Here is a 26520-nt window from a genome sequence, read left to right as displayed (position 1 = left end):
ATATATATATATTTTTTTTTTTTTGTTTTTTCTTGCTTTAAAGTTGTGTCTGTATTTAAAAGGTACTGAATCTGGTAACTGTTATCTAACCAGACATGACAGCTTTAAAGGGGTACTCTGGTGGAAAATAAAAACATTTTTTAAATCAATTGGTGCTAGAAAGTTACATATTTGTAATTGACTTCTATTTAAAAATCTTAATCCTTCCAGTACTTAGCTGCTGTATGCTCCACAGGAAGTTGTGTAGTTCCTTTCTGTCTGACTACAGTGCTCTCTGCTGCAGCTGGGTTCACGCCACGGTTTTGTCTCCGGTTTAAAAACCGTACTGCAACCGTATAGTTTTTTTTTTTTAACATGGACGTCAATGGGAAACGCATTCCATACGGCAAACCGTATACGGTTTTTACTGTGCACATGCGCATTTGCATCCTAAAGTCCCCAGCCAAGACCCCTCCCATTAAAAATGGACAAAATTTTCTAAAACTGATGTTTTTTAAATTTTTTATAAAAACGGACAGAACTGTATGCACTTTTAAAAACAGTATACGGTTTAAAGACTCATACGGTTTACTTTTTCCCCATACGGTTCCATCAGTTTTTTTGCCATACTGTTTTCTTTTGAAAAACTGATTGAAAACAGTATGGAAAAAACATGATGTGAACCGAGCCTGACACCTCTGTCCTGCTAAGGAGAGTTCCTGACCTGGACAGTTTTGCTATGGGGGATTTGCTCCTACTCTGTACAGTTCCTGACATGGGCAGAGGTGTCAGCATAGAGCACTGTGGTCAGACTGGAAAGAACTACACAACTTCCTCTGGAGCATACAGCAGCTGATAAGTACCGGAAGGATTAAGATTTTTAAATAGTAATTTACTAATCTATTTAACTTTCTGGCAGCCATTGATTTAAATGTTTTCCACTGGAGTACCCCTTTAATACCATTCTGAGACGTTGCTCACGTGGATGTGTACCCTCTCGAATAAATTTACACCAAGCACAAAAAATAGAGCTACAAACTCCAATCTTTATAAAATTACATATGTTTATTTATCATCTTTTAAAAATGTAATGAAAGGTATTAGAAACAATGAAACACCAATAAAAAAAACAACCAGGGTGGTGCTGGAAAAGATGCCGTACACACTATAGTAGTTCTATTCTAGTATACACAGGATATTGCATTACATGAAAGGTTGACTATAGGCTTAAAGGGGTACTCCAGTGCTGAAAAACTTATCCCCTAGCCTAAGGATAGGGGATAAGTTTCAGACAGCGGGGGGTCCGACTGCTGAGGCCCCCCGCGATCTCCTGTACGGGGCCCCGGCTCGCTGGCCAGATAGCGGGTGTCGACCAGCACACGAAGCGGCGGCCGACACGCCCCCTCAATACTGTGCTATGCAAATCTATGGGAGGGGGCGTGACATCCGTCACGCCCCCTCCCATAGACTTGCATTGAGGGGGCGGGGCATGATGTCATGAGGGGACGGGGCTATGACGTCACGAGCTCCGGTGTTCGGAACAGTTTATTCCAAACGCTGGCTGGCTGAGCATTCCGGCCAAAGACCTCTTATCCCCTATCCAAAGGATAGGGGATAATATGTCTGATCGCGTGGAGCATTCCGCGCGGACCCCACACGATCTCCGTGCAGCACCTGCATTCTATGTGGGGCTACTACTCCAGTCTCGGAAACCTAAGTGTTTCCGGCACTGGAGACGTGATGTCACGTCACGCCCCCTCCCATAGACATAAATGGAGGGGGTGTGGCGTTACGTCACGAGGGGGCGTGGAGGTTTCCGAGACTGGAGTAGCAGCCCCACATAGAATGCAGGTGCTGTACGGAGACCATGGGGGTCCCAGCGGCGGACCCCCCCCCCCCGCGCAATCAGACATCTCATCCCCTATGGGGAGATGATGCCTTTGGCCGGAATACCCCTTTAAGAAACATATCAGATCCAGGTCGAAAATGACAAGCTTGGTGATGCGTTTACAGTACAAGATACTGCATAGAGGGTGTCAGTCTCTCCTATATTCCATAAGAAAGATGGCGTCCTTCTGAGAGGTAGGGAATGGTCATTAAGAAAAAATTTCTTTGGACGATCATCTGTTAGAATACAAAAGAATATATTTAATAACAACATAAACAACTTAAATGTCACAGTCAGATATAAAAACTTTTTATATATTGTACAACTTGGCAAAAAAATTGTTTTTTCTAATATCGTTCTGTAAAAAATAAAAACTAAAGAAAACTGTCTTTGAAAATCCTACCACTAGAGGTCCCCATACCTCCTGGGACACTGATGAGTCCCACAGCAGCATGAGGGTGTCCAAGGGTCATGGACACGAGATGGATGATTGACAAGGCTGCAGAAGGAACACAGTCTGCAGCAACACTGCTGTAACACAGAGTTTTCCCAAAAATGTGCCTCCAGCAGTTGCAAAACTACAACTCCAAGCATGCCTGGACAGTCATAGGATATCTGGGCATGCTGGGAGTTGTCGTATTGCAAAAGCTGTAGACACCTAGATGAAGGCAACACTGCTGTATAAAAGAGTTATCCAAACACTGTACCTCCAACTATTCCAAAACGACAAGTCCCAACATTATAGGATTGTAGATATATAGGAAGATGTAAGTTATACACTCACCATATTGTCTTTGGTGGTAGAGTACAGGCAATCCCCAATGATCATTGTATGTGTGTGTACAGCATAAATCCAGAGAGGAAAGGGTTACAGAGCAGGGCTGCTCAGTGCTAAAACAAAATGGAAGAGCGCTCCATAGCATAAAACCTAGAGGTAATCCACCAATGTAACTCATAGGAGGTTATGTGGAGTCGCACACAACAATGGTCAGCGTGAATGAGCAATAAGCCCGGTCTGCAGCCTCCCCGACCAAACAAAGAACAGGTGAAGACGTCCAAGGAAGGAGTGAGGCCAGGAGCAAGCACGTCAGGTAGGATAAGAAGGTTTATTGGATAAAAGAATGCAACGCGTTTCACCAAGCTTGCGCAGTGTCATCAGGCATGACAAGAAGGGTTGGGGAGGGATCTTATGTACCAGGTAATATTAACCCTTTCGTAGATAACTATCTATTACTTCCCAGATAACTGGGACAGTAAGATAAAATTCTGTTATTACTCAAGTTCTGCATTATCTAGACCGATACTTACAAAAAGATATATATTTATTTATTTATTTGATGTCAGATCAATACATTTCATTCAGGTTTGACTATTTTGGAGTGCTGCAGCACCGTATATACTCCAGTATCAGAATGATTTTTCGTGCTGAAAACGCCCCCCTCGGCTTATACTCGAGTGAACTCTCCGCCTGTCAATCCCTTCATCAGTGGTCTTCAACCTGCGGACCTCCAGATGTTGCAAAACTACAACTCCCAGCAAGCCCGGGCATGCTGGGTGTTGTAGTTTTGAAACCACTGGAGGTCCGCAGGTTGAAGACCACTGTGGCCTTCGTCATCATCCAGCCCCCCCCCCCCCCCTTTTGTTTTGTACTCACCTCCCCTCGGCGGGAAGTTAGGGTGAGCTGGTCCGGGCCATCTATGCTGCAGGGACCGTCCGGTGGGGAGGATTAGTCGTTGCAGGCTGTCCTTTTTCACCGGGGGGGGCCTCTTCTCCGAGCTTCGGCCCCGGAGTAGTGACGTTGCCTTGATGACTACGCACAGGGACGTTCATGTGCAACGTCCCTGTGTGTCGTCGTCAAGGCAATGTCACTACTCCGGGGCCGAAGCGCGGAGAAGAGGGACCCCCGGTGAAAATGGACAGCCCGCAATGACTAATCCTCCCCACCGGAGGGTCCCTGCAGCATAGGTGGCCCGGACCAGCTCACCCTAACTTCCCGCCGAGGGGAGGTGAGTAGAAAACAAAAGGGGGGGGGGGGGGCTGGATGATGACAAAGGCCACAGTGGTCTTCAACCTGCGGACCTCCAGAGGTTTCAAAACTACAACACCCAGCATGCCTGGACAGCCGATTGCTGTCCGGGCATGCTGGGAATTGTAGTTTTGCAACATCTGGAGGTCCGCAGGTTGAAGACCACTGATGAAGGGATTGACAGGGGGTGATGATGAAGGGGGGGGATGATGACTGGAGTCTGGATGATTACATAGGGGGATGATGTATTTCCCACCCACGGCTTATAGTCGAGTCAATAACTTTTCCTGTGTTTTTGGGGTAAAATTAGGGGCCTCGGCTTATATTTGGGTCGGCTTATACTCGAGTATATACCTTCTTTTGGTGTGGATATATATATAAATAAATAAATAGATCTATAAGTATCTAAAATCTAAAAAGTATACATAGAAAATATATACCGGTAAAATACAAAATGCGTACACAAAACACATAAAATATACAAAATGCATGCACAAGACACATAAAATATATACATATATTTTATGTGTTTTGTATATGCATTTTGTATTTGATATATTTTGTATACATTTTTTATGTATATTTTTTAGTATATACTTATAGATATAAATTATATATAAATATATATACAAGTATATACTAAATAGTATACATAGAAAATATATACAAAATATATCAAATACAAAATGCGTATACAAAACACATAAAATATACAAAATGCGTACACTATATATATATCAATATATTTTGTGTTTAGTGTCCGCATTTTGTGTATTTTATGTGTTTTGTGTACTCATTTTGTATTTGATATATTTTGTATATATTTTCCATGTATACTTTTTAGTATATACTTATACTTTAGTATATATATTTATATATATATATATATATTATATCTATAAGTATATACTAAATAGTATACATAGAAAATGTATATAAAATACAAAATGCGTACACAAAACACATAAAATACACAAAATGCGGACACAAAACACGTAAAATATACAAAATGCGGACACAAAACACGTAAAATATACAAAATGCGTACACAAAACACGTAAAATATACAAAATGCGTACACAAAACACATTGGGGGGGAAAAAGCTGTTTTATTCTTTCTTTGTTCACTATGACAAATATGAGAACTGTCTGACCAGAAATACTGCGGTCCCCATGCCCAAATAGTCCAAAGGGTACAGGACAAATGTCAAAGATCTTGTCATCCTTGCGTCCACAGTGTGAAATGTTATCATGAAGCTTGCTACTCACAGAACAGTAGAGAACCTTTCAAGATGTGGTGGAAAATGAAAAATTGATGAAAGAACCCCAAAAAAAAGTTGGTTCGAAATGTGCCGGGGAAGCCAAGTACAACATCCAAAGAACTTCAGGCTGAGCTGGGGGCATCTGGAGTGATAGTGTCCACCATTACCTTCACACTGAACAAAATGGGGATATATGGGGGGTGGCCAAGGAGGAGCCCACTGCTTAAAGAAAGGCATAAAAAAGAGCGTTGTCAAAAGTTACATAGACAAATTAAAGGGGTATTCCAGCCATAAACATCTTATCCTGTATCCACGTCGCTGGAGATGTGATGTTACGCCCCCTGGTGACATCACACCACGCCCCCTCCATTCATGTCTATGGGAGGGGGTGTGACGGCCGTCACACCCCCTCCCATAGACATGAATGGAGGGGGTGTGGCGTGACATCACGACTCCAGTCCCGGAAACACAGAGGTTTCTGAAACTGGAGCAGCTAAGTTTGTGTCCAAAAGGAATGGGTCATACAGCAGGATAAAGCCCCCAAGCACACATCCAGTAGTACACAAGAATGGTTAAGAAGGAGAAAATGTACTGTTTTATACTGTTCAGCAATAAGTCCTGATCTTAAAAGGATACTCTGCCCCTAATCATCTTATCTCCTAGCCAAAGAATAGGGGATAAGATGTCTGATCGCGGGGGACCTGCAGCCAGGACCCCTGCGATCTCTGTGCAGTACCTGGTGTTTGTTAAGAATGCTGGGTGCGGACGGCGGACGGCTGTGACATCACGGCCACGCCCCTCGTGATGTTACACCACGCCCCCTCAAGGTAAGTCTATGGGAGGGGGCGTGGCAGCCGACCTCTCCAAGCATTCAGAACAAAATGTTCCAAACACTGGGCCCAAGGGAGAACCCCTTCAATCGAGATGAAAATCTTTGAAGAATGTTGAGAGCCTGAAGGAATTGTACGAAGCTCACGAAGTCTGGAAGTCGTCATTGTTACCCAAAGTTGTCACCTAAGTATTGGGGTTTGTTCACACGACATTTAAAAAAAAATGATGTGGTTACGTATAAAAAAAAATAAAAATCACAAATAATGTCTCCTATTGATTTTAGTGGAAATTAAATAAAAAATCAATAAAACCACTTTGAAGAAACTGAGAATAAATGACAACCTGGATATTAAGACCGTCCTGAATATTATCCTGAGTAACAGAAATATTATGTGAGCGTGCTGAAGAAAATGTCGGAGAAAAGGGAAACTTATGAAATCCCATAGGGGAAAAAATGTGACCCCCTTCAAGATTGTACAGCATCGGAATCACTCCTAGTGGAATGGAGTTCACCGAGTATCTCTATTAGACAAACATTTATTATTTAAGAACGTAGCTATTTGGGGCATTGAGAAATTTGTTGATATAAATGTTTGGTTGGGTAATATGGTCCCCGAGGGTAATTGTAGATGAGGAAATTGTTCACTATGATCCGAACTCAATACGGAGAAAAATACTAGACTTGGTAGTCGTTAAATTACAGTAAAACGACTGATCGCATGTAAAATACCGTATGTAGTCTATGCCCTGGTTTGTTCCTGCAGGATGTACTACATAGAGAAAACTAAAAGACAACGAGTAGTTACGGTAAAGAAGCATCTACAGTCATGGCCATAAATGTTGGCACCACTGAAAGTTTTCAAGAAAATGAAGTATTTCTCACAGGAAAGGATTGCAGTAACACATGTTTTGCTATACACATGTTTATTCCCTTTGTGTATTGGAACTAAACCAAAAAAAGGAGGGAAAAAAGCAAATTGGACATAATGTCACCAAACTCCAAAAATGGTCTGGACAAAATTATTGGCACCTTTCAAAATTATGGATAAATAAGATTGTTTCAAGCATGTGATGTCCCTTTATACTCACCTGGGGCAAGTAACAGATGTGGCAATATAAAAATCACACCTGAAAGCAGATAAAAAGGAGAGATGTTCACTTAGTCTTTGCATTGTGTGTCTGTGTGTGCCACACTAAGCATGGACAACAGAAAGAGGAGAAGAGAACTGTCTGAGGACTTGAGAACCAAAATTGTGGAAAAATATCAACAATCTCAAGGTTACAAGTCCATCTCCAGAGATCTAGATTTGCCTTTGTCCACAGTACGCAACATTATCAAGAAGTTTGCAACCCATGGCAGTGTAGCTAATCTCCCTGGGCGTGGAGGGAAGAGAAACATTGATGAAAGGTGTCAATGCAGGATAGTCCGGATGGTGGATAAGCAGCCCCAAACAAGTTCCAAAGATATTCAAGCTGTTCTGCAGGCTCAGGGAGCATCAGTGTCTGCGTGAACTGCCAACATTTAAATGAAATCAAACACTATGGCAGGAGACCCAGGAGGACCCCTGTTATGTTCAGGGAGGCGGCTTCCATTTTGGAAAGGTTTTTTTTTATATCCAAAAAGTCGTCCAAAGGAGGCTAATTGAGTGTGCAGCTTGGGGAGGGTGATATGCAGTTGAATCAGCACCAGGAGCACATCATCCGCAAATTAGGACAATTTAAATTCCTTATCATGGATCTGCGTTCCCCGGATGTCGGTGTGGAGACGAATGGCTGCAACCAGAGGCTCTATACAAAGCACAAAGATCAGGGGTAAGAGGGTGCAACCATGGTGAGTGCCATTTTGAATAGGCATAACGCCCGAGGATGCATGCAGAAGTTTAATGTTCGCCGAAGGACAAGAGAAGAGGGCCCTGACCACCTGAAGATAAGGGCCACGAAGGTCTCCAATATGCGAAACATAAATGGCCAGCCCAGGCAGTCAAAGGCTTTCTCCGCATTCAAACTCAGTAAAAGCACTGACCCTTCTGTTTGTTACCAGCTTCAATCAATCGATCACCCGCCTTGTATTGTCCCCCCTTGTCTAAGAGAAATTAAGCCAAACTGATCCTTGTTTATCAAAAGAGGCAACCAGTATGACAGACGGATTGCCAAAATGTTAGTAAAGAGTAAGATTCGTATTCAATAATACAATAGGGCGATGAATGCTACAGGCAGCCAGGTCCTTACCCGATTCCGAATTAAGAGAAATATAAGAGTGTATCATATTGCTAGAAATAAGGGTTAAAGGGGTTCTCCACTGCCCCAGCGTTTGGAACATTTAGTTCCAAAAGCTGGCTGCAGGGTCGTGACATCACGACCATGCCCCCTTGTTACATCACCCCATGCCCCCTCAATGCAAGTCTATGGGAGGGGGCATACGCCCCCTCCCATAGACTTGCATTGAGGGGGCGTGGCCGTGACATCACAACCCCACACCCAACTTTCGGAATTAAATGTTCCGAAATCTGGGGCAGTGGAGTACCCTTTTAAGGAGATGGAGAGTTAATAAAGGGGCAAAAGCATGGTAATATAAATACGGCAGTCCATCTTGTCCATGGAATTTGCCGTTGGGGAGGGATTTAAAGGGGTACTCTGCTGGGAATCATTTTTTTTTTTTTTAAATCAACTGGTGCCAGAAAGTTAAACAGATTTGTAAATTACTTATATTTAAAAATTGTATTCCTTCCAGTACTTATCAGCTGCTGTATACTACAGAGGAAGTTCTTTTCTTTTTGAATTTCTTTTCCACAGTGCTCTCTGCTGACACCTCTGTCCATGTCAGGAACTGTCCAGAGCAGGAGAGGTTTGCTATGGGGATTTGGTCCTACTCTGGACAGTTCCTGAAATAGACAAAGGTGTCAGCAGAGAGCACTGTGGTCTGACTGAAAGAAAATTCTAATAGAAAATAACTTCCTGTGGAGCATACAGCAGCTGATAAATACTGTAAAGATTAAGATTTTTAAACAGAAGTCATTTACAAATCTGTTTAACTTTGTGACACCAGTGGATTAAAAAAAAAAAAAAAAAAAGTTTTCCAGCGGAGTACCCCTTTAAGTCTTTACGAGGTGGAGGTATGGGGGGGGGGGTCTGATGCTCAGAGCAGTCTCTTAAAGGACAACTGTAGTGGTACGCTTTTCTATATGCCCGTGCACTGGCCTAAAAAATAAACAAAATAAACTCATAAATACCTTCCTACGAGCCCCCCGTTGGTCCGGCACAGGCCTCACGGTCCGGCAGTGCTGACGTCATTCCACTTCCTGGGGATGGGGACGCTGCAGAGCCGTCGGCGTATCACCGGCCGTAGCGATGTCCCGCCCCGGCCTGTGATAGGCTGAGCCCACTGTCATGTATGGAGCTCTTGCCGACTTCTTACATGACAGTGGGCTCAGCCTATCACAGGCCGGGGTGGGACATCCCTACGACCGGTGATACACCTACGGCTCTGCAGCATCCCCGTCCCCAGGAAGTAGAATGACGTCAGCACTGCCGGACCGCGAGGCCTGTGCCGGACCAACGGGGGGCTCGTAGGAAGGTATGTATGAGTTTATTTTTGAGGGCCGGGCACAGGGATATATAAAAGCGTACCACTACAGTTGTCCTTTAACTGTTTAGCCGCACAGTATGCGCCTTATTACCGCTCCCAAGAGATCAGCCAAAGTTTCTCGACTTTATGCAAGGTAAGTTGTGCTCTGGCATCAACCACCTTGCAATACAACTGGACGGGGAGGGCGGGGGTGTAGGTGGGGGGAGTAAATAGCTCAGCTTTGAGAGAGCCCCGGAGGGCAGTAAAAACTTCAGATGTTGCCGATCCTTTTAATGTTTGTAGCAGAGAAATGCAATGTCCTCTTATCACAGCTTTATGAGCCTCCTCAGAAGGTATAGGATAGTAGAGCCAGCATCAATAGACCAATGGCAGGACTATAATGGCGCTGACCGGACCAAACGTCACAACCGGAACGATGAAAGGAAAGATTTATTAACCAGAATGCAACGCAATATAAAACAAGTTGACAAAATGCCTTACCCAAGAATCCATTAAATTAACACACGATGACCGGGTTTTCTGTCGCTGGATTGTACACGATTGTTTTATGGGGATTCTGTGAAGAGTCTGTGGAAAAGACACAACAGGCAACTGTGAAAACTACATGATTGTAGGATATATTTCTATACACAATGATGCTTAGGGATCTAAAATGCCATAATATCAGTAACGTTAGTAGCCTACGCCCCTGCAGTTAAAGGGGTACTCCGTATGGAAAACTTTTTTTTTTTTTTTTTTAATAAATCAACTGGTGCCAGAAAGTTAAACAGATCTGTAAATTCCTTCTATTAAAAAAAAAATCTTAATCCTTCCAGTACTTATTAGCTGCTGAATACTACAGAGGAAATTCTTTTCTTTTTGGAACACAGATCTCTCTGCTGACATCACGAGCACAGTGCTCTCTGCTGACATCTCTGTCCATTTTCGGAACTGTCCAGAGCAGCATATGTTTTCAATGGGGATTTTCTCCAACTATGGACAGAGGTGTCAGCAGAGAGCACTGTGTTCGTGATGTCAGCAGAGAGCTCTGTGTTCCAAAAAGAAAAGAATTTCCTCTGAAGTATTCAGCAGCTAATAAGTACTGGAAGGATTAAGATTTTTTAATAGAAGGAATTTACAAATCTGTTTAACTTTCTGGCACCAGTTGATTTAAAAAAAAAAAAAAAAAGTTTTCCACCGGAGTACCCCTTTAAGTCTGTACACCCCCTGCTGTCTGTTTGCCTGTGCACGCTTTGAGATTAATAAAGTGAGTGCCCCTAGATATTGTGTCTTTGGGGGTCATTCATTGACATGTTTGACCAGACGCAGCTGGTTGGCATTTATCAAGATACCTGTGCCTTTAATAAATGCTGTCTAATGTTTACGCGCAACATGGAGCTGGTGGCCGTGCGCGAAACCGTGTGACTTTGGCAAAAATTGTGCATAAACTGTACACCTAGGAAATCACGCCCACAAAGCGCTCACTGGATTTGCCTGTGCAGAAAGCCATATGGGCTGGAGAAAGTCACATTATAAATGCTGCACATTCTGTGCACCGCGACTTTGCAAGTATATAGACCAATTTTGGCCTTGATGAATGACCCATTTTGTTTTTCTTTACTACCTAGCCGGCAGGTCTTTGCTGTAGTTGTGTATGGGCAGTTCTTCAGTTTTTCTTCTGACATTGGCTGTTTGGAAACATAGATCTTGTGTGCAAAGTAACCACAAGAGTGTGGATGTATAACAATGAATGGGCCATTTATTTTACCTGTTGTCGTGCTGGAGTAGTACATTTTATTGAATTTTTTTGACCCCCACAATCTTGCATTAGGCACCCACCTCTTTGATCTGCATGCCCCGCTGCCAGCTCACAAACTGCCGGGTGCCGACCACAGGGCCGGAGTATCGTGACGTCACGACTCCACCCCCGCTATGCAAGTCTATGGGAGGGGGCGTGACAGCCGTCACGCCCCCTCCCATAGACTTGCATAGCGGGAGGTGACATCACACGGGGGCGGAGTCGTGACGTCATGATACTCCGGCCCCCGTGGTCGACACCCGGCAGTTTGTGAGCTGGCAGCGCAGCATGCAGATCAAAGAGGTGGGTGCCGAATGCAAGATTGCGGGGGTCCCCAGTGGCGGGACCCCCGTGGTCAGACATCATATCCCCTATCCTTTGGATAGGGAATAAGATGTCTTAGGGCCGGAGAACCCCTTTTAAAGATGCAGGAAGATTTAAACACAAGGACGTCTCTAACATTGCACTAACCTCGCCACGTGGTATTCGTGTCCAGATCTGTATAAATGTTCTCAATTTCATCAGGTGCTTCCGAATCAGCTACTGTGACATAGGAAAATAAATCGGTAAAGTTGATATAGAGAGAGAGACATAACCAGGTTATATATGAAAGAGAAGCCCTCTGTTATGGCCCATAAAATTGTTTCTATGTAGCTGAATAACTATAACATTCATATGCCATTTTAGAACTTGAACAAGGGTTGTCTTAAAGTGTGCCTGTCATAATCGAAAACTTTTAATATCATTTAGAACATAACATTTATATGTACATTTTTGTAATATATATATTGGTTAAAGAATGTGTGTGTATATTTTTGTCCCTATGGCTATTGACTGTGTGTCTCTGTGAAGAGACCAAATACAGGAAGTGTGGGTGGACAAGCAGGGCTCTGTGCACTGAGGACATGCGGGGCTCTGTATACTGAGGACATGCGGGGCTCTGTACACTGAGGACAAGCAGGGGTCTCTACACTGAGGACAAGCTGGGCTCTGTACACTAAGGACAAGTGGGCTCTGTACACTGAGGACAAGCGGGGCTCTGTACACTGAGGACAAGCGGGGCTCTGTACACTGAGGACAAGCGGGGCTCTGTACACTGAGGACAAGCAAGGCTCTGTACACTGAGGACAAGCAGGGCTCTGTACACTGAGGACAAGTGGGCTCTGTACACTGAGGACAAGCGGGGCTCTGTACACTGAGGACAAGCGGGGCTCTGTACACTGAGGACAAGCGGGGCTCTGTACACTGAGGACAAGCGGGGCTCTGTACACTGAGGACAAGTTTCCTTATTTTTGTACTTGTTACCTTTTGATGGTTGTTGGTTGTTTTGTCTTGCTTTGTACAGTAAGATCAGGGCAGTGACAATGATGATTAGGACCATTGAAGTCGCTGAAACTGCTATGATAACGTGACTCATCCCTTTAAAAAAATAAAAATATAAAAATAAAAAAATTGGATGACCAATGTCTCTTTATGTATCTTAAATAACAACTCATTTTCAACCCATCTTGTAACTTCCCTAGACTTATTATATTGTATTTGCTTGATTATAAGACAACCCCCCCCCCCCCCTGAGTGTAAGACTACTTTTTGGCCATCCCTCATTCCATGTCCATGTCCCCTCATACTTCATACTGGGAAATGTCTACCGAAGCTGGGCACCTCCGCAAAAGAAGAACCGGAGGTTGCCGATAGGTAACTATGAAATGCCATAGCGCACATTTTTCTGGCTTGGCCCCTAAAGCCCATATTTTATACGATCTTAATTATTAGATGATGTCATTTTTAAGGAGCTTTCTCATAAAAAAAACTAAAACTCATCTTATATTCAAGCAAATACGGTATATGCAATTATCCAGAGCACATGCTTACAAAACTCATCGTTCAGGAGAGTAAATGCTTGGGGAATGTATGACGCTAGCTGTCATCACCTCCTCCTTTTAGTCTCATAGAAGTTAAAGGGTATTTTGCCCCCCCCAGACATCTTATCGCCTATCCAAAGGATAGGGGATAAGATGTCTGATCATGGGGGTCCCGCCACTGGGGACCCCTGCGATCTCGGCTGTGGCACCCCAGACATTCGTTGCATGGAGCGAACTTCGCTCCATGCCGGATGACTGGCAATGCATGGCAGAGGCTCGTGACATCACGGCTGCGCCCTGCTTTTGATGTCATGGCCATGCCCCTAAATGCAAGTTAGGAGAGGGCGTGACGGTCATCACGCCCCCTCCTACAGACATGCATTGAGGGGCGTGGGCATGACTTCACAAGCCTCCGGCGCTGCACCCAACGCTCTAAATGAATGCCGGGTGAAGCAGGGAGATCGCGGGGTTCCCGCCTTTTGGATAGGGGATAATATGTCGAATCGCGGGGGTCCGGCCACTGGGGACCCCTGGGATCTTGGCAGCTGCACCTCAGACATCCGGTGCACGGAGCAAACTTTGCTCCGTGCTGAATGACTGGCGATGCGGAGGCTCATTACATCATGGCCGTGCCTCACCCGTGACGTCACGGCCATGCCGATCAGACATCTTATCCCCTGTCCTTCGGATAGGGGATACGATGTCTAGGGAAGGAGTACCTCTTTAAGTAACCAGCTCGTCTAGTGGGTGCACTGCTGTGTCCTACAATACCTCTTGTACTGTACTTCAGAAAGTAGAATTAAAGTTCTAGTGTGATATTCGTGCAATGTATCCATACACAACTGGCTATATATCTTACATAATTGGCATACACCAGTTGTCAGGGAAAAGAGGTGGAAAGCTGGAATGGAAACAGACGTGAAATAATAAATCGGGCCAGTTAAATTGGTTTAGGTGAAAGTCCTCGACTTTGGTTAAATAAGAAAATTACCTGGTTGTGATGTCACTTCTATCGCCGATTGATTAAACAGTTCTACAAGAGAGAAAAATAACACAGAGAATTTGCAGGAAATAATATAAGACAAAAATGATCTTCTGGCATATAGGTACATATCAGAAGATCATATAGGGTAACAGAGTCATGCTCTTGTCTATTCCACCTTCAGATTGACAGTCATAGAGGATAAAACCTTTGTGCCCACTGGACTTTGGCATTTGGCTTGGTTTGCCTCATTCTAATACGAATCTTGAATACAATGTTCTAGGCTGAGATGGTGGGATTTTTTAGGTAGCCCTGTGGCCAGTTTAAAATAGTGTTTTTTTTTAAATAACGTTTTATAGCCTCTGATGCCCTGAGTGGTGCCATTTTTATTAGAAGGCACACTATATGGTTGGGTTATCGGCGGATCAACAGCATAAAATAAGCTGTGGATCTGTAACTTGTGACCCTACCCTTATAGTGTACCTGTCATTTGCAAAAACTTTTTATATTATAGATAACATTGTATGAATATTTGTAACATACATTGGTTAAAAAATCCTGCCTGGCATGTCCCTGCATCTCTTCCCTGTGTGACTCTGTAAAGCGGCAAAATACAGAAATTGTGGGCTGGACAAGCAGGGCTCTGTACACTGAGGACAAGCGGGGCTCTGTACACTGAGGACCTGCGGGGCTCTGTCCACTGAGGACAAGCGGGGCTCTGTACACTGAGGACAAGCGGGGCCCTGTACAGTGAGGACAAGTGGGGCTCTGTACGCCGAGAACAAGCAGGGCTCTGTACACTGAGGACAAGCGGGGCTCTGTACACTGAGGACAAGCGGGGCTCTGTACACTGAGGACAAGCGGGGCTCTGTACACTGAGGACAAGCGGGGCTCTGTACACTGAGGAAAAGCGGGGCCCTGTACACTGAGGACAAGCGGGGCCCTGTACAGTGAGGACAAGCGGGGCTCTGTACGCCGAGAACAAGCAGGGCTCTGTACACTGAGGACAAGCGGGGCTCTGGACACCGAGAACAAGCGGGGCTCTGTACACTGAGGACAAGCGGGGCTCTGTACACTGAGATCAAGCGGGGCTCTGTACACTGAGTACAAGCGGTGCTCTGTACACTGAGGACAAGCAGGGCTCTGTACACCGAGAACAAGCGGGGCTCTGTACACTGAGGACAAGCGGGGCTCTGTACACTGAGGACAAGCGGGGCTCTGTACACTTAGGACAGGAGGGGCCCTGTACACTGAGGACAAGCGAGGCTCTGTACACTGAGGACAAGCGGGGCTCTGTACACTGAGGACAAGCGGGGCTCTGTACACTGAGGACAAGCGGTGCTCTGTACACCGAGAACAAGCGGGGCTCTGTACACTGTGGAGAAGCAGGGCTCTGTACCCCGAAGACAAGCAGAGCTCTGTACACCGAGGACAAGCAGGGCTCTGTACACCGAGAACAAGCGGGGCTCTGTACACTGAGGACAAGCGGGGCTCTGTACACTGAGGACAAGCGGGGCTCTGTACACTGAGGACAAGCGGGGCTCTGTACACTTAGGACAGGAGGGGCCCTGTACACTGAGGACAAGCGAGGCTCTGTACACCGAGGACAAGCGGGGCTCTGTACACCGAGGACAAGCGGGGCTCTGTACATCGAGGACAAGCGGGACTCTGTACACTGAGGACAAGCGGGGCTCTGTACACTTAGGACAGGAGGGGCCCTGTACACTGAGGACAAGCGAGGCTCTGTACACCGAGGACAAGCGGGGCTCTGTACACCGAGGACAAGCGGGGCTCTGTACATCGAGGACAAGCGGGACTCTGTACACCGAGGACAAGCGGGGCTCTGTACACTGAGGACAAGCGGGGCTCTGTACACTGAGGACAAGCGGGGCTCTGTACACTGAGTACAAGCGGGGCTCTGTACACTGAGATCAAGCGGGGCTCTGTACACTGAGTACAAGCGGTGCTCTGTACACTGAGGACAAGCAGGGCTCTGTACACCGAGAACAAGCAGGGCTCTGTACACTGAGGACAAGCGGGGCTCTGTACACTGAGGACAAGCGGGGCTCTGTACACTGAGGACAAGCGGGGCTCTGTACACTGAGGACAAGCGGGGCTCTGTACACTGAGAACAAGCGGGGCTCTGTACACTGAGGACAAGCGGGGCTCTGTACACTGAGGACAAGCGGGGCCCTGTACAGTGAGGACAAGCGGGGCTCTGTACGCCGAGAACAAGCAGGGCTCTGTACACTGAGGACAAGCGGGGCTCTGTACACTGAGGACAAGCGGGGCTCTGTACACTGAGGACAAGCGGGGCTCTGTACACTGAGATCAAGCGGGGCTCTGTACACTGAGTACAAGCGGTGCTCTGTACATCGAGGACAAGCAGGGCTCTGTACACTTAGGACAGGAGGGGCCCTGTACACTGAGGACAAGCGAGGCTCTGTACACCGAGGACAAGCAGGGCTCTGTACACCGAGGACAAGCGGGGCTCTGTACATCGAGGACAAGCGGGGCTCTGTACACCGAGGACAAGCGGGGCTCTGTACACTGAGGACAAGCGGGGCTCTGTACACTGAGGACAAGCGGGGCTCTGTACACTGAGGACAAGCGGGGCTCTGTACACTGAGGACAAGCGGGGCTCTGTACACTGAGGACAAGCGGGGCTCTGTACACTGAGGACAAGCGGAGCCCTGTACAGTGAGGACAAGCGGGGCTCTGTACGCCGAGAACAAGCAGGGCTCTGTACACTGAGGACAAGCGGGGCTCTGTACACTGAGGACAAGCGGGGCTCTGTACACTGAGTACAAGCGGTGCTCTGTACACTGAGGACAAGCAGGGCTCTGTACACCGAGAACAAGCAGGGCTCTGTACACCGAGGACAAGCGGGGCTCTGTACACTGAGGACAAGCGGGGCTCTGTACACTGAGGACAAGCGGGGCTCTGTACACTGAGGACAAGCGGGGCTCTGTACACTGAGATCAAGCGGGGCTCTGTACACTGAGGACAAGCGGGGCTCTGTACACTGAGGACAAGCGGGGCCCTGTACAGTGAGGACAAGCGGGGCTCTGTACGCCGAGAACAAGCAGGGCTCTGTACACTGAGGACAAGCGGGGCTCTGTACACTGAGGACAAGCGGGGCTCTGTACACTGAGGACAAGCGGGGCTCTGTACACTGAGATCAAGCGGGGCTCTGTACACTGAGTACAAGCGGTGCTCTGTACATCGAGGACAAGCGGGGCTCTGTACACTGAGGACAAGCGGGGCTCTGTACACTTAGGACAGGAGGGGCCCTGTACACTGAGGACAAGCGAGGCTCTGTACACCGAGGACAAGCGGGGCTCTGTACACTGAGGACAAGCGGGGCTCTGTACATCGAGGACAAGCGGGGCTCTGTACACCGAGGACAAGCGGGGCTCTGTACACTGAGGACAAGCGGGGCTCTGTACACTGAGGACAAGCGGGGCTCTGTACACTGAGGACAAGCGGGGCTCTGTACACTGAGGACAAGCGGGGCTCTGTACACTGAGGACAAGCGGGGCTCTGTACACTGAGGACAAGCGGGGCCCTGTACAGTGAGGACAAGCGGGGCTCTGTACGCCGAGAACAAGCAGGGCTCTGTACACTGAGGACAAGCGGGGCTCTGTACACTGAGGACAAGCGGGGCTCTGTACACTGAGGACAAGCGGGGCTCTGTACACTGAGGACAAGCGGGGCTCTGTACACTGAGATCAAGCGGGGCTCTGTACACTGAGTACAAGCGGTGCTCTGTACACTGAGGACAAGCAGGGCTCTGTATACTGAGGACAAGCGGGGCTCTGTACACTTAGGACAGGAGGGGCCCTGTACACTGAGGACAAGCGAGGCTCTGTACACTGAGGACAAGCGGGGCTCTGTACACTGAGGACAAGCGGGGCTCTGTACACTGAGGACAAGCGGGGCTCTGTACACTAAGGACAAGCGGTGCTCTGTACACCGAGAACAAGCGGGGCCCTGTACACTGCGGAGAAGCAGGGCTCTGTACCCCGAAGACAAGCAGAGCTCTGTACATCGAGGACAAGCAGGGCTCTGTACACCGAGAACAAGCGGGGCTCTGTACACTGAGGACAAGCGGGGCTCTGTACACTGAGGACAAGCGGGGCTCTGTACATTTAGGACAGGAGGGGCCCTGTACACTGAGGACAAGCGAGGCTCTGTACACTGAGGACAAGCGGGGCTCTGTACACCGAGGACAAGCGGGGCTCTGTACATCGAGGACAAGCAGGACTCTGTACACCGAGGACAAGCGGGACTCTGTACACCGAGGACAAGCGGGGCTCTGTACACCGAGGACAATGTGGGCTCTGTACACTGAGGACAAGCAGGGCTCTGTACACCGAGGACAAGCAGGGTTCTGTTCAGTGAGGCCAGACGGGGCTTTTATGTCAAACATTTTTATAAAAACTAAAACCTAAGCAAAAATTTACCAATAAAAACTACAGATCACGGCGCAAAAAATGAGCCATCATACTGCACCGTATACAGAAAAATGAGAAAGTTATATGTGGTCAAAATAGGACAATTTGACAAATACTAATTTTGTTTCGTTTGCAAAAACAAGCCCTCGTATGTGGATGGAAATATAAAAGAATTAGGATTTCTAGAAGGTGAGGAGGAAAAAATGAAAATGCTAAAATAAAATTGGCTGTGTCCTTATAGCGTTCTGTTCCGAACGCTGGGGCCGGTTCAGGGAGCTTGTGACCTGATAGCCCTGCCCCCTCATGACATCACACCTGCCCCCTCAATGCAAGTCTATGGGAGGGGGCGTGACAGCCATCACGCCCCCTTTCATAGACTTGCATTGAGGGGGCGGGGGTGACATCATGAGGGGGTGGGGCTATGACGTCTCAAGCTCCCGGCTCCAGAGTTCGGAACAGTTTGTTCCAGACGCTGAGCAGCGGAGTACCCCTTTAAGGGGTTAAATGCCTAATAATGCTGCACGGTGGCTCAGTAGTTAGCACTGATACTTTGCAGCGCTGGGGTCCTAGGTCCAATCCCACCAAGGATTCATTTTTTTTTTTTTGTGTTTTCCCAGTATTTGGGTGGGGTTTCCTCTGGGTACTCCAGTACCCCCCCCCCCCCACTCCAAAACATACGGATAGGTGAATTTAGATGGCGAGTCCCAGAGGGACAGGAACCAATTTGAGTAAACAGAGTACAGCGCTGCGGAATCTGTGTGTGATACATTAATACAGAATGAATGTCTTCCCACTCACCATGCTCGCCAGTCCTGTTCACCAGTATAGTTAACGTTGCGCTCATCTTCTTTATCCCTTCACCAGACGTCTTGACTTCGCACTCGTAATCCCCGGAATGTCGCTGTTTTGCAGATGTAATTTCATATTTATTGGAGGAGCTGAACTCTCGAATAATCTTTCCATCTCGTTTGAAGGCAAATTCCAGTACCGTGGTCTTCCTGAGGGGACTAAGACTGGTGTGACATGTCAGGGTCACGTTGTCCCCCACTGTCACTGAATGAGAGCTCAGTCTTATTGTTGGGATTGAGAACAGTTCTAGAAGACAAATGTACACAAAGAAATACGACTATACGTACATAGCAGTAGACACCGGCAATGAGTGCGTTGTTTGAAGTTATATGTACAATAGTTAAAGTTATCCCATCTCAGACATTTATAGCTTCCTCATAGGATAAATGTCTTAGAGATGCTCCCAAATCCTGAGAAATGAAACCTTTTGCCCCCCCCCCCCCAATTACCGTCCAATCATACAACCGCATTTTCTATAAAAGTAATGGAGAGACTCCTATGTGCAGGAATGTCTTTATTCACTTTCTGACTGAATTCAGTGGCCAAGGGCCACCTCATCAGGTAGGATGGTGGTTGAGGGACCCCTGTTCATGAAATAGATGGTGGGTTCCACATTTGGGACCCACACATATCGGCATTATAGCTTATCCATGGAATATGCAATAATTGTCCAATGGATAGGGGATAAACTGTCTGATAATGGGGGTCCCGCAGCTGGGCCCCCAGCAATCTCTGTGCAGCACCTAGAATTCCTTTAAAACGCTGGGTGCGGACGGCGGGGGTCATGACATCATGGCCACGACCCTCGTGAAACTTAAGAAACACTTAAGAAGTGACCCTCTCTTACAATGTATAAGCTATATGGAATAATCCAGGCTGGGATTATGTATTAAATGGGAGAACACTTGGGACGACTGACGTGGAAAAGGACTCAGGGGTCTTAGTTAACAGTAAATTTAGCTGTAGTGACCAGTGTCAGGCAGCTGCTGCAAAGGCTAATAAAATCATGGGGGCATCAATAGGGGCATAGATGCCCACGACAAGGAAATAATTCTACAGCTGTACAAATCACTAGACAGACCACACATGGAATACTGTGTACAGTACTGGTCAGACCACACATAGAATACTGTGTACAGTGCTGGTCAGACCACACATGGAATACTGTGTACAGTACTAGTCAGACCACACATGGAATACTGTGTACAGTACTGATCAGACCACACATAGAATACTGTGTACAGTACTGGTCAGACCACACATAGAATACTGTGTACAGTACTGGTCAGACCACACATGGAATACTGTGTACAGTACTGGTCAGACCACACATGGAATACTGTGTACAGTACTAGTCAGACCACACATAGAATACTGTGTACAGTACTGGTCAGACCACACATGGAATACAGTGTACAGTACTGGTCAGACCACACATAGAATACTGTGTACAGTACTGGTCAGACCACACATGGAATACTGTGTACAGTATTGGTCAGACCACACATGGAATACTGTGTACAGTATTGGTCAGACCGCACATGGAATACTGTGTACAGTACTGGTCAGACCGCACATGGAATACTGTGTACAGTACTGGTCAGACCGCACATGGAATACTGTGTACAGTACTGGTCAGAACACACATGGAATACAGTGTACAGTACTGGTCAGACCACACATAGAATACTGTGTACAGTACTGGTCAGACCACACATGGAATACTGTGTACAGTATTGGTCAGACCACACATGGAATACTGTGTACAGTATTGGTCAGACCGCACATGGAATACTGTGTACAGTACTGGTCAGACCGCAGATGGAATATTGTGTACAGTACTGGTCAGACCGCACATGGAATACTGTGTACAGTACTGGTCAGACCGCACATGGAATACTGTGTACAGTACTGGTCAGAACACACATAGAATACTGTGTACTGTACTGGTCAGACCACACATGGAATACTGTGTACTGTACTGGTCAGACCACACATGGAATACTGTGTACAGTACTGGTCAGACCACACATGGAATACTGTGTACTGTACTGCTCAGACCACACATGGAATACTGTGTACTGTACTGGTCAGATCACACATGGAATACTGTGTACAGTACTGGTCAGACCACACATGGAATACTGTGTACAGTACTGGTCAGACCACACATGGAATACTGTGTACAGTACTGGTCAGACCACACATAGAATACTGTGTACAGTACTGGTCAGACAACACATGGAATACTGTGTACAGTACTGGTCAGACAACACATGGAATACTGTGTACAGTACTGGTCAGACCACACATGGAATACTGTGTACAGTACTGGTCAGACCACACATAGAATACTGTGTACAGTACTGGTCAGACCACACATAGAATACTGTGTACAGTACTGGTCAGACCACACATAGAATACTGTGTACAGTACTGGTCAGACCACACATAGAATACTGTGTACAGCACTAGTCAGACCACACATAGAATACTGTGTACAGTACTGGTCAGACCACACATAGAATACTGTGTACAGTAGTGGTCAGACCACACATAAAATACTGTGTACAGTACTGGTCAGATCACACATAGAATACTGTGTACAGTACTGGTCAGACCACACATAGAATACTGTGTACAGTACTGGGCACCAGTGTACAAGAAAGATATAGTGGAGCTGGAGAGGGTTCAAAGACGGGTAACCAGGGTAATACGGGGAATGGGAGGACTACAGTACCCAGAAAGATTATCAGAATTAGGGTTATTTAGTTTAGAAAAAGGAAGGCTTAGGGGCGACCTAATAACTATGTATAAATATATCAGGGGACCGTACAGAGATCTCTCCACGATCTATTTATACCCCGGACTGTATATATAACAAGGGGGGATCCTCTACGTCTAGAGGAAAGAAGGTTCCTACACCAGCACAGACGGGGGTTCTTTACTGTAAGAGCAGTGAGACTGTGGAATTCTCTCCCGGAGGAGGTGATCATGGTGAACTCTGTAAAATAATTCAAAAGGGGTCTGGATGCATTTTTGGAGAATAATAACATTACAGGTTATGTATACTAGATCTATAGGGTCAATACATTGATCCAGGGATTTATTCTGATGCCATATTTGGAGTCGGGAAGGAATTTTTACCTCTAGTATGAGGGTTTTTTGTCTTCCTCTGGATCAACTCAGTAGGGACTTTAGGGATATAGGTTGAACTTGATGGACTCTGGTCTTTTTTCAACCTTATGAACCATGTAATGTTAAGTAGTCAGCGCATGGCCTGTAAAACAGCCATTAATGTTTAAACATTGGCAAAAAAAAGTGAGTGCACCCCTAAATGAAATGTCCAAACTGGGCCCAATTAGCCATTTTGTCCTCCCAGATTTCATTTGACTTTTTGGAGTTACAAGGTCTTAAATATCTAAATATGGTGTTATTGCTCCCACACTCTCTTTGTGGAAGTGACCACGCGTACAGTATATGTGGTTGTTATCTACTCAAAGTGAAAGAGAACAATTTTTTAATTGACTCCAAAACCGAATTTGATGATAATTTACCTTGAACCGAAATGGGGGCTTCATCTGAGTGCTGGTAATACAATAGATGGCGGTAGACCTGCTTTGTGCATTTGTATTTGCTACTTGATGTTATGTTGACATTTACAATCTGTAGTTCATCTTCTCGACCCCCGTCTTTTATAACCGCATTATTCCTGTAAAATATAGTCTGTCCTGCCGTATATCCAGGGTAATGGTGGCATCGTAGGGTGAGGTTGTCTCCTTCATAAGCGTATGGAGGCACTTGTAAGATGAGATAGTCTAAGGTGCAAGATAATTTATTATAGTAAAATCAATTAATGTAATATGAATTATATATGTAATTAGAACGCAATTTATATATATATATATATATATACAGTGACCCCCCCTCGACCTACAATGGCCCCGACATATGATCATTTCAGCATACGATCACTCTCAGAGGCCATCGCATGTTAAAGGCAACATCAACATACGATGCTTTTGTATGTCGGGGCCATCGCATAAACGGCTATCCTGCAGAGCAGACTACTTCAGCTGCCACCGGATAGCCGTTTACGGTGCCCCGTGCCCTTTGCTGACGATCACTTACCTGTCCTCGGGCCTCTTCAGGATCCCCTGCATCGTCGGCGCTCTCCATCGTCGTCATCACGTCGCTGCGCACGCCGTCCCGTCATCCAATAGGAGCGGCGTGCGTAATGGCGGCGACAGAGAGCGCGGATGCCGGGGAAGAAGAGGTCTTACCGGAGCGTCGGGGACACCTCGGGAACGCGGCGACAGCGATGGACGGCGACATCCAGGGCAGCGGTGACGAGCGGTGACGGTCCGGAGCGGGGGGGACAGGTGAGTACAACTTTCTCTAACAGTGGTCTACAACCTGTGGACCTCCATATGTTGCAAAACTACAACACCCAGCATGCCCGGACAGCCGTTGGCTGTCCGGGCATGCTGGGTGTTGTAGTTTTGCAACATCTGGAGGTCCGCAGGTTGGAGACCACTGTCACAGAGAAGAGGAATGCCGCCATATGGGCTCCTCACGTGATATGTATGTAATTTTTTATTCTTAAAGGGGTACTCCACCCCTAGACATCTTATATCCGATCCAAAGGATAGGGGATAAGATGTCTGATCGCGGGGTCCCGCCACTGGGGACTCCCGCGATCTCGGCTGCGGCACCCCAGACATCCGGTGCACGGAGCAAACTTCGCTCCCTGCCAGATGACTGGTGATGCGGGAGGGAGGCTCGTAACGTCATGTTCACGCCCCGCTCGTGACGTCACCGCCATGCCCCCTCAATGCAAGTCTATGGGAGGGGCCGGGATGGCTGTCACGCCCCCTCCAATAGACTTGCATTGAGGGGGCGGGGCGTGATGTCACACGGGGGCAGAGTCGGGACATCACGATACTCCATCCCCGTGGTCGGGAGGCATAACACTGAGAGCGTCCAGCGCTTCCTGCAGTGCTTACAGGTGGGTGTTGCATGCTAGATTGCAAGGGGGTCCCCAGCGGCGGGATCAGACATCTTTTCCCCTATCTTTTGGATAGGGGATAAGATGTCTTGGGGTCGGAGTGCCTCTTTAAAGCAATTTCTTATTGCTTGTACAGGTTTGAGCCGTTTATGATGTAATGTACTATTTTACGGTTTAGTGTTACCCACTATTATAAACTTCCAGTATGGCAGAGTCACTTCTATCGCCAGGATTTGTCTGGCATTGGTAGCTGCCGCTGTTGGACTTTTGTGCAGATGATATTGTCAAGGATTTTCCTGAGTGTATCCAGTCACCATCTTTAAACCAGTGATATGTGACCTCTTCTTCCCCAGTCATGTTTGACGCCTCACATGTCATATTTATAGACTCTCCTGTGAAGATTTTGTTCCATTGTGGGTTAAAAGCCACCACCGGGCCGACTGCTGCCTCTGTAAAAAGAAATGTGAGGTAAGCCATTGCTGCGGTCTTCACTGATATACTACTGGATAGACTACGGTAATACCATCTCATGTGTATAAGAATTAAAGTACAATTTACCTGTCTATTCCTTTAAAGTGTGCATTGTAGTACATCAATGCCCTTGCCTTTACAATAAAAATGTGCAGAAGTTCTGTTTCATTTATATATGTATTGGTAAGAATACAAAAACTCACCTACATTTTCTACTGTCAACACTGCAAAACAAAGAACATAGAATGTATAACAGATCTGATCATTGTGTATTACATCTTATCATTAGTGTTCACCCCCAACGTACAGAAATATAACTACTACAATTCTGCCCTTTATGTACAAGAATATAACTACTATAATACTGCTCCTATATACAAGAATATAACTACTATAATACTGCCTCCTATATACAAGAATATAACCACTATAATACTGCTCCTATATACAAGAATATAACTACTATAATACTGCTCCTATATACAAGAATATAACTACCATAATACTGCCTCCTATATACAAGAATATAACTACTATAATACTGTCTCCTATATACAAGAATATAACTACTATAATACTGCTCCTATATACAAGAATATAACTACTATAATACTGCTCCTATATACAAGAATATAACTACTATAATACTGCCTCCAATATACAAGAATATAACTACTATAATACTGCTCCTATATACAAGAATATAACTACTATAATACTGCTCCTATATACAAGAATATAACTACTATAATACTGCTCCTATATACAAGAATATAACTACTATAATACTGCTCCCTATATACAAGAATATAACTACTATAATACTGCTCCTATATACAAGAATATAACTACTATAATACTGCTCCTATATACAAGAATATAACTACTATAATACCGCCTTCTATATACAAGAATATAACTACTATAATACTGGTCCTATATACAAGAATATAACTACTATAATACCGCCTTCTATATACAAGAATATAACTACTATAATACTGCTCCTATATACAAGAATATAACTACTATAATACTGCTCCTGTATACAAGACTATAACTACTATAATACTGCTCCTATATGCAAGAATATAACTACTATAATACTGCTCCTATATACAAGAATATAACTACTATAATACTGCTTCTATATACAAGAATATAACTACTATAATACTGCTCCTATATATAAGAATATAACTACTATAATACTGCTCCTATATCTACTATAATACTTCTCCTATATACAAGAATATAACTACTATAATACTGCTCCTATATACAAGAATATAACTACTATAATACTGCTCCTATATACAAGAATGTAACTACTATAATACTGCTCCTATATCTACTATAATACTGCTCCTATATACAAGAATATAACTACTATAATACTGCTCCTATATCTACTATAATACTGCTCCTATATACAAAAATATAACGACTATAATACTGCTCCTATATACAAGAATATAACTACTATAATACTGCTCCTATATCTACTATAATACTGCTCCTATATACAAGAATATAACTACT

General features: G+C 45.7%; 1 protein-coding gene across 5 annotated transcripts; it reads right to left on the bottom strand.

The window, feature by feature from the left end:
- Positions 1 to 961: 961 nt before the first annotated feature.
- LOC130295440 (high affinity immunoglobulin gamma Fc receptor I-like) lies at positions 962 to 25338 on the bottom strand. 5 transcript variants are annotated; one of them, XM_056546176.1, is made up of 9 exons: positions 25066 to 25338; positions 24696 to 24956; positions 23057 to 23317; positions 19449 to 19745; positions 14203 to 14244; positions 12655 to 12768; positions 11821 to 11892; positions 10053 to 10139; positions 962 to 2103 (listed from the first exon to the last, which is right to left on the bottom strand). In XM_056546176.1, the coding sequence occupies exons 2-8, from the start codon at positions 24883 to 24885 to the stop codon at positions 10069 to 10071; spliced, it is 1047 nt and encodes a 348-aa protein (XP_056402151.1). In that variant the 5' UTR covers positions 24886 to 24956; positions 25066 to 25338; the 3' UTR covers positions 962 to 2103; positions 10053 to 10068. The 5 variants fall into 5 exon arrangements, with proteins under 5 accessions (XP_056402151.1, XP_056402150.1, XP_056402146.1 ...); XM_056546175.1 differs by having other exon boundaries at positions 25182 to 25338; XM_056546171.1 differs by having other exon boundaries at positions 24696 to 25338.
- Between the last annotated feature and the right edge of the window lie 1182 nt (positions 25339 to 26520).

Source organism: Hyla sarda, chromosome 11 (genome assembly GCF_029499605.1).
Source record: "Hyla sarda isolate aHylSar1 chromosome 11, aHylSar1.hap1, whole genome shotgun sequence".
In the NCBI taxonomy this organism is placed as follows: Eukaryota; Metazoa; Chordata; class Amphibia; order Anura; family Hylidae; genus Hyla; species Hyla sarda.
Note: the sequence above shows the minus strand (reverse complement) of the source record. Positions and strands in the feature narration are given on the sequence as shown.

Coding starts and splice junctions, on each gene's coding strand:
- LOC130295440 (XM_056546171.1), bottom strand. CDS start 25,038: ATGAGATGGTATTACCGTAGTCTATCCAGTAGTATATCAGTGAAGACC. Junction 23,318..24,695: donor CATACTGGAAGTTTATAATA/GTGGGTAACACT, acceptor CTTGCACCTTAG/ACTATCTCATCTTACAAGTG. Junction 10,140..11,820: donor CACGAATACCACGTGGCGAG/GTTAGTGCAATG, acceptor TCTTTTCCACAG/ACTCTTCACAGAATCCCCAT.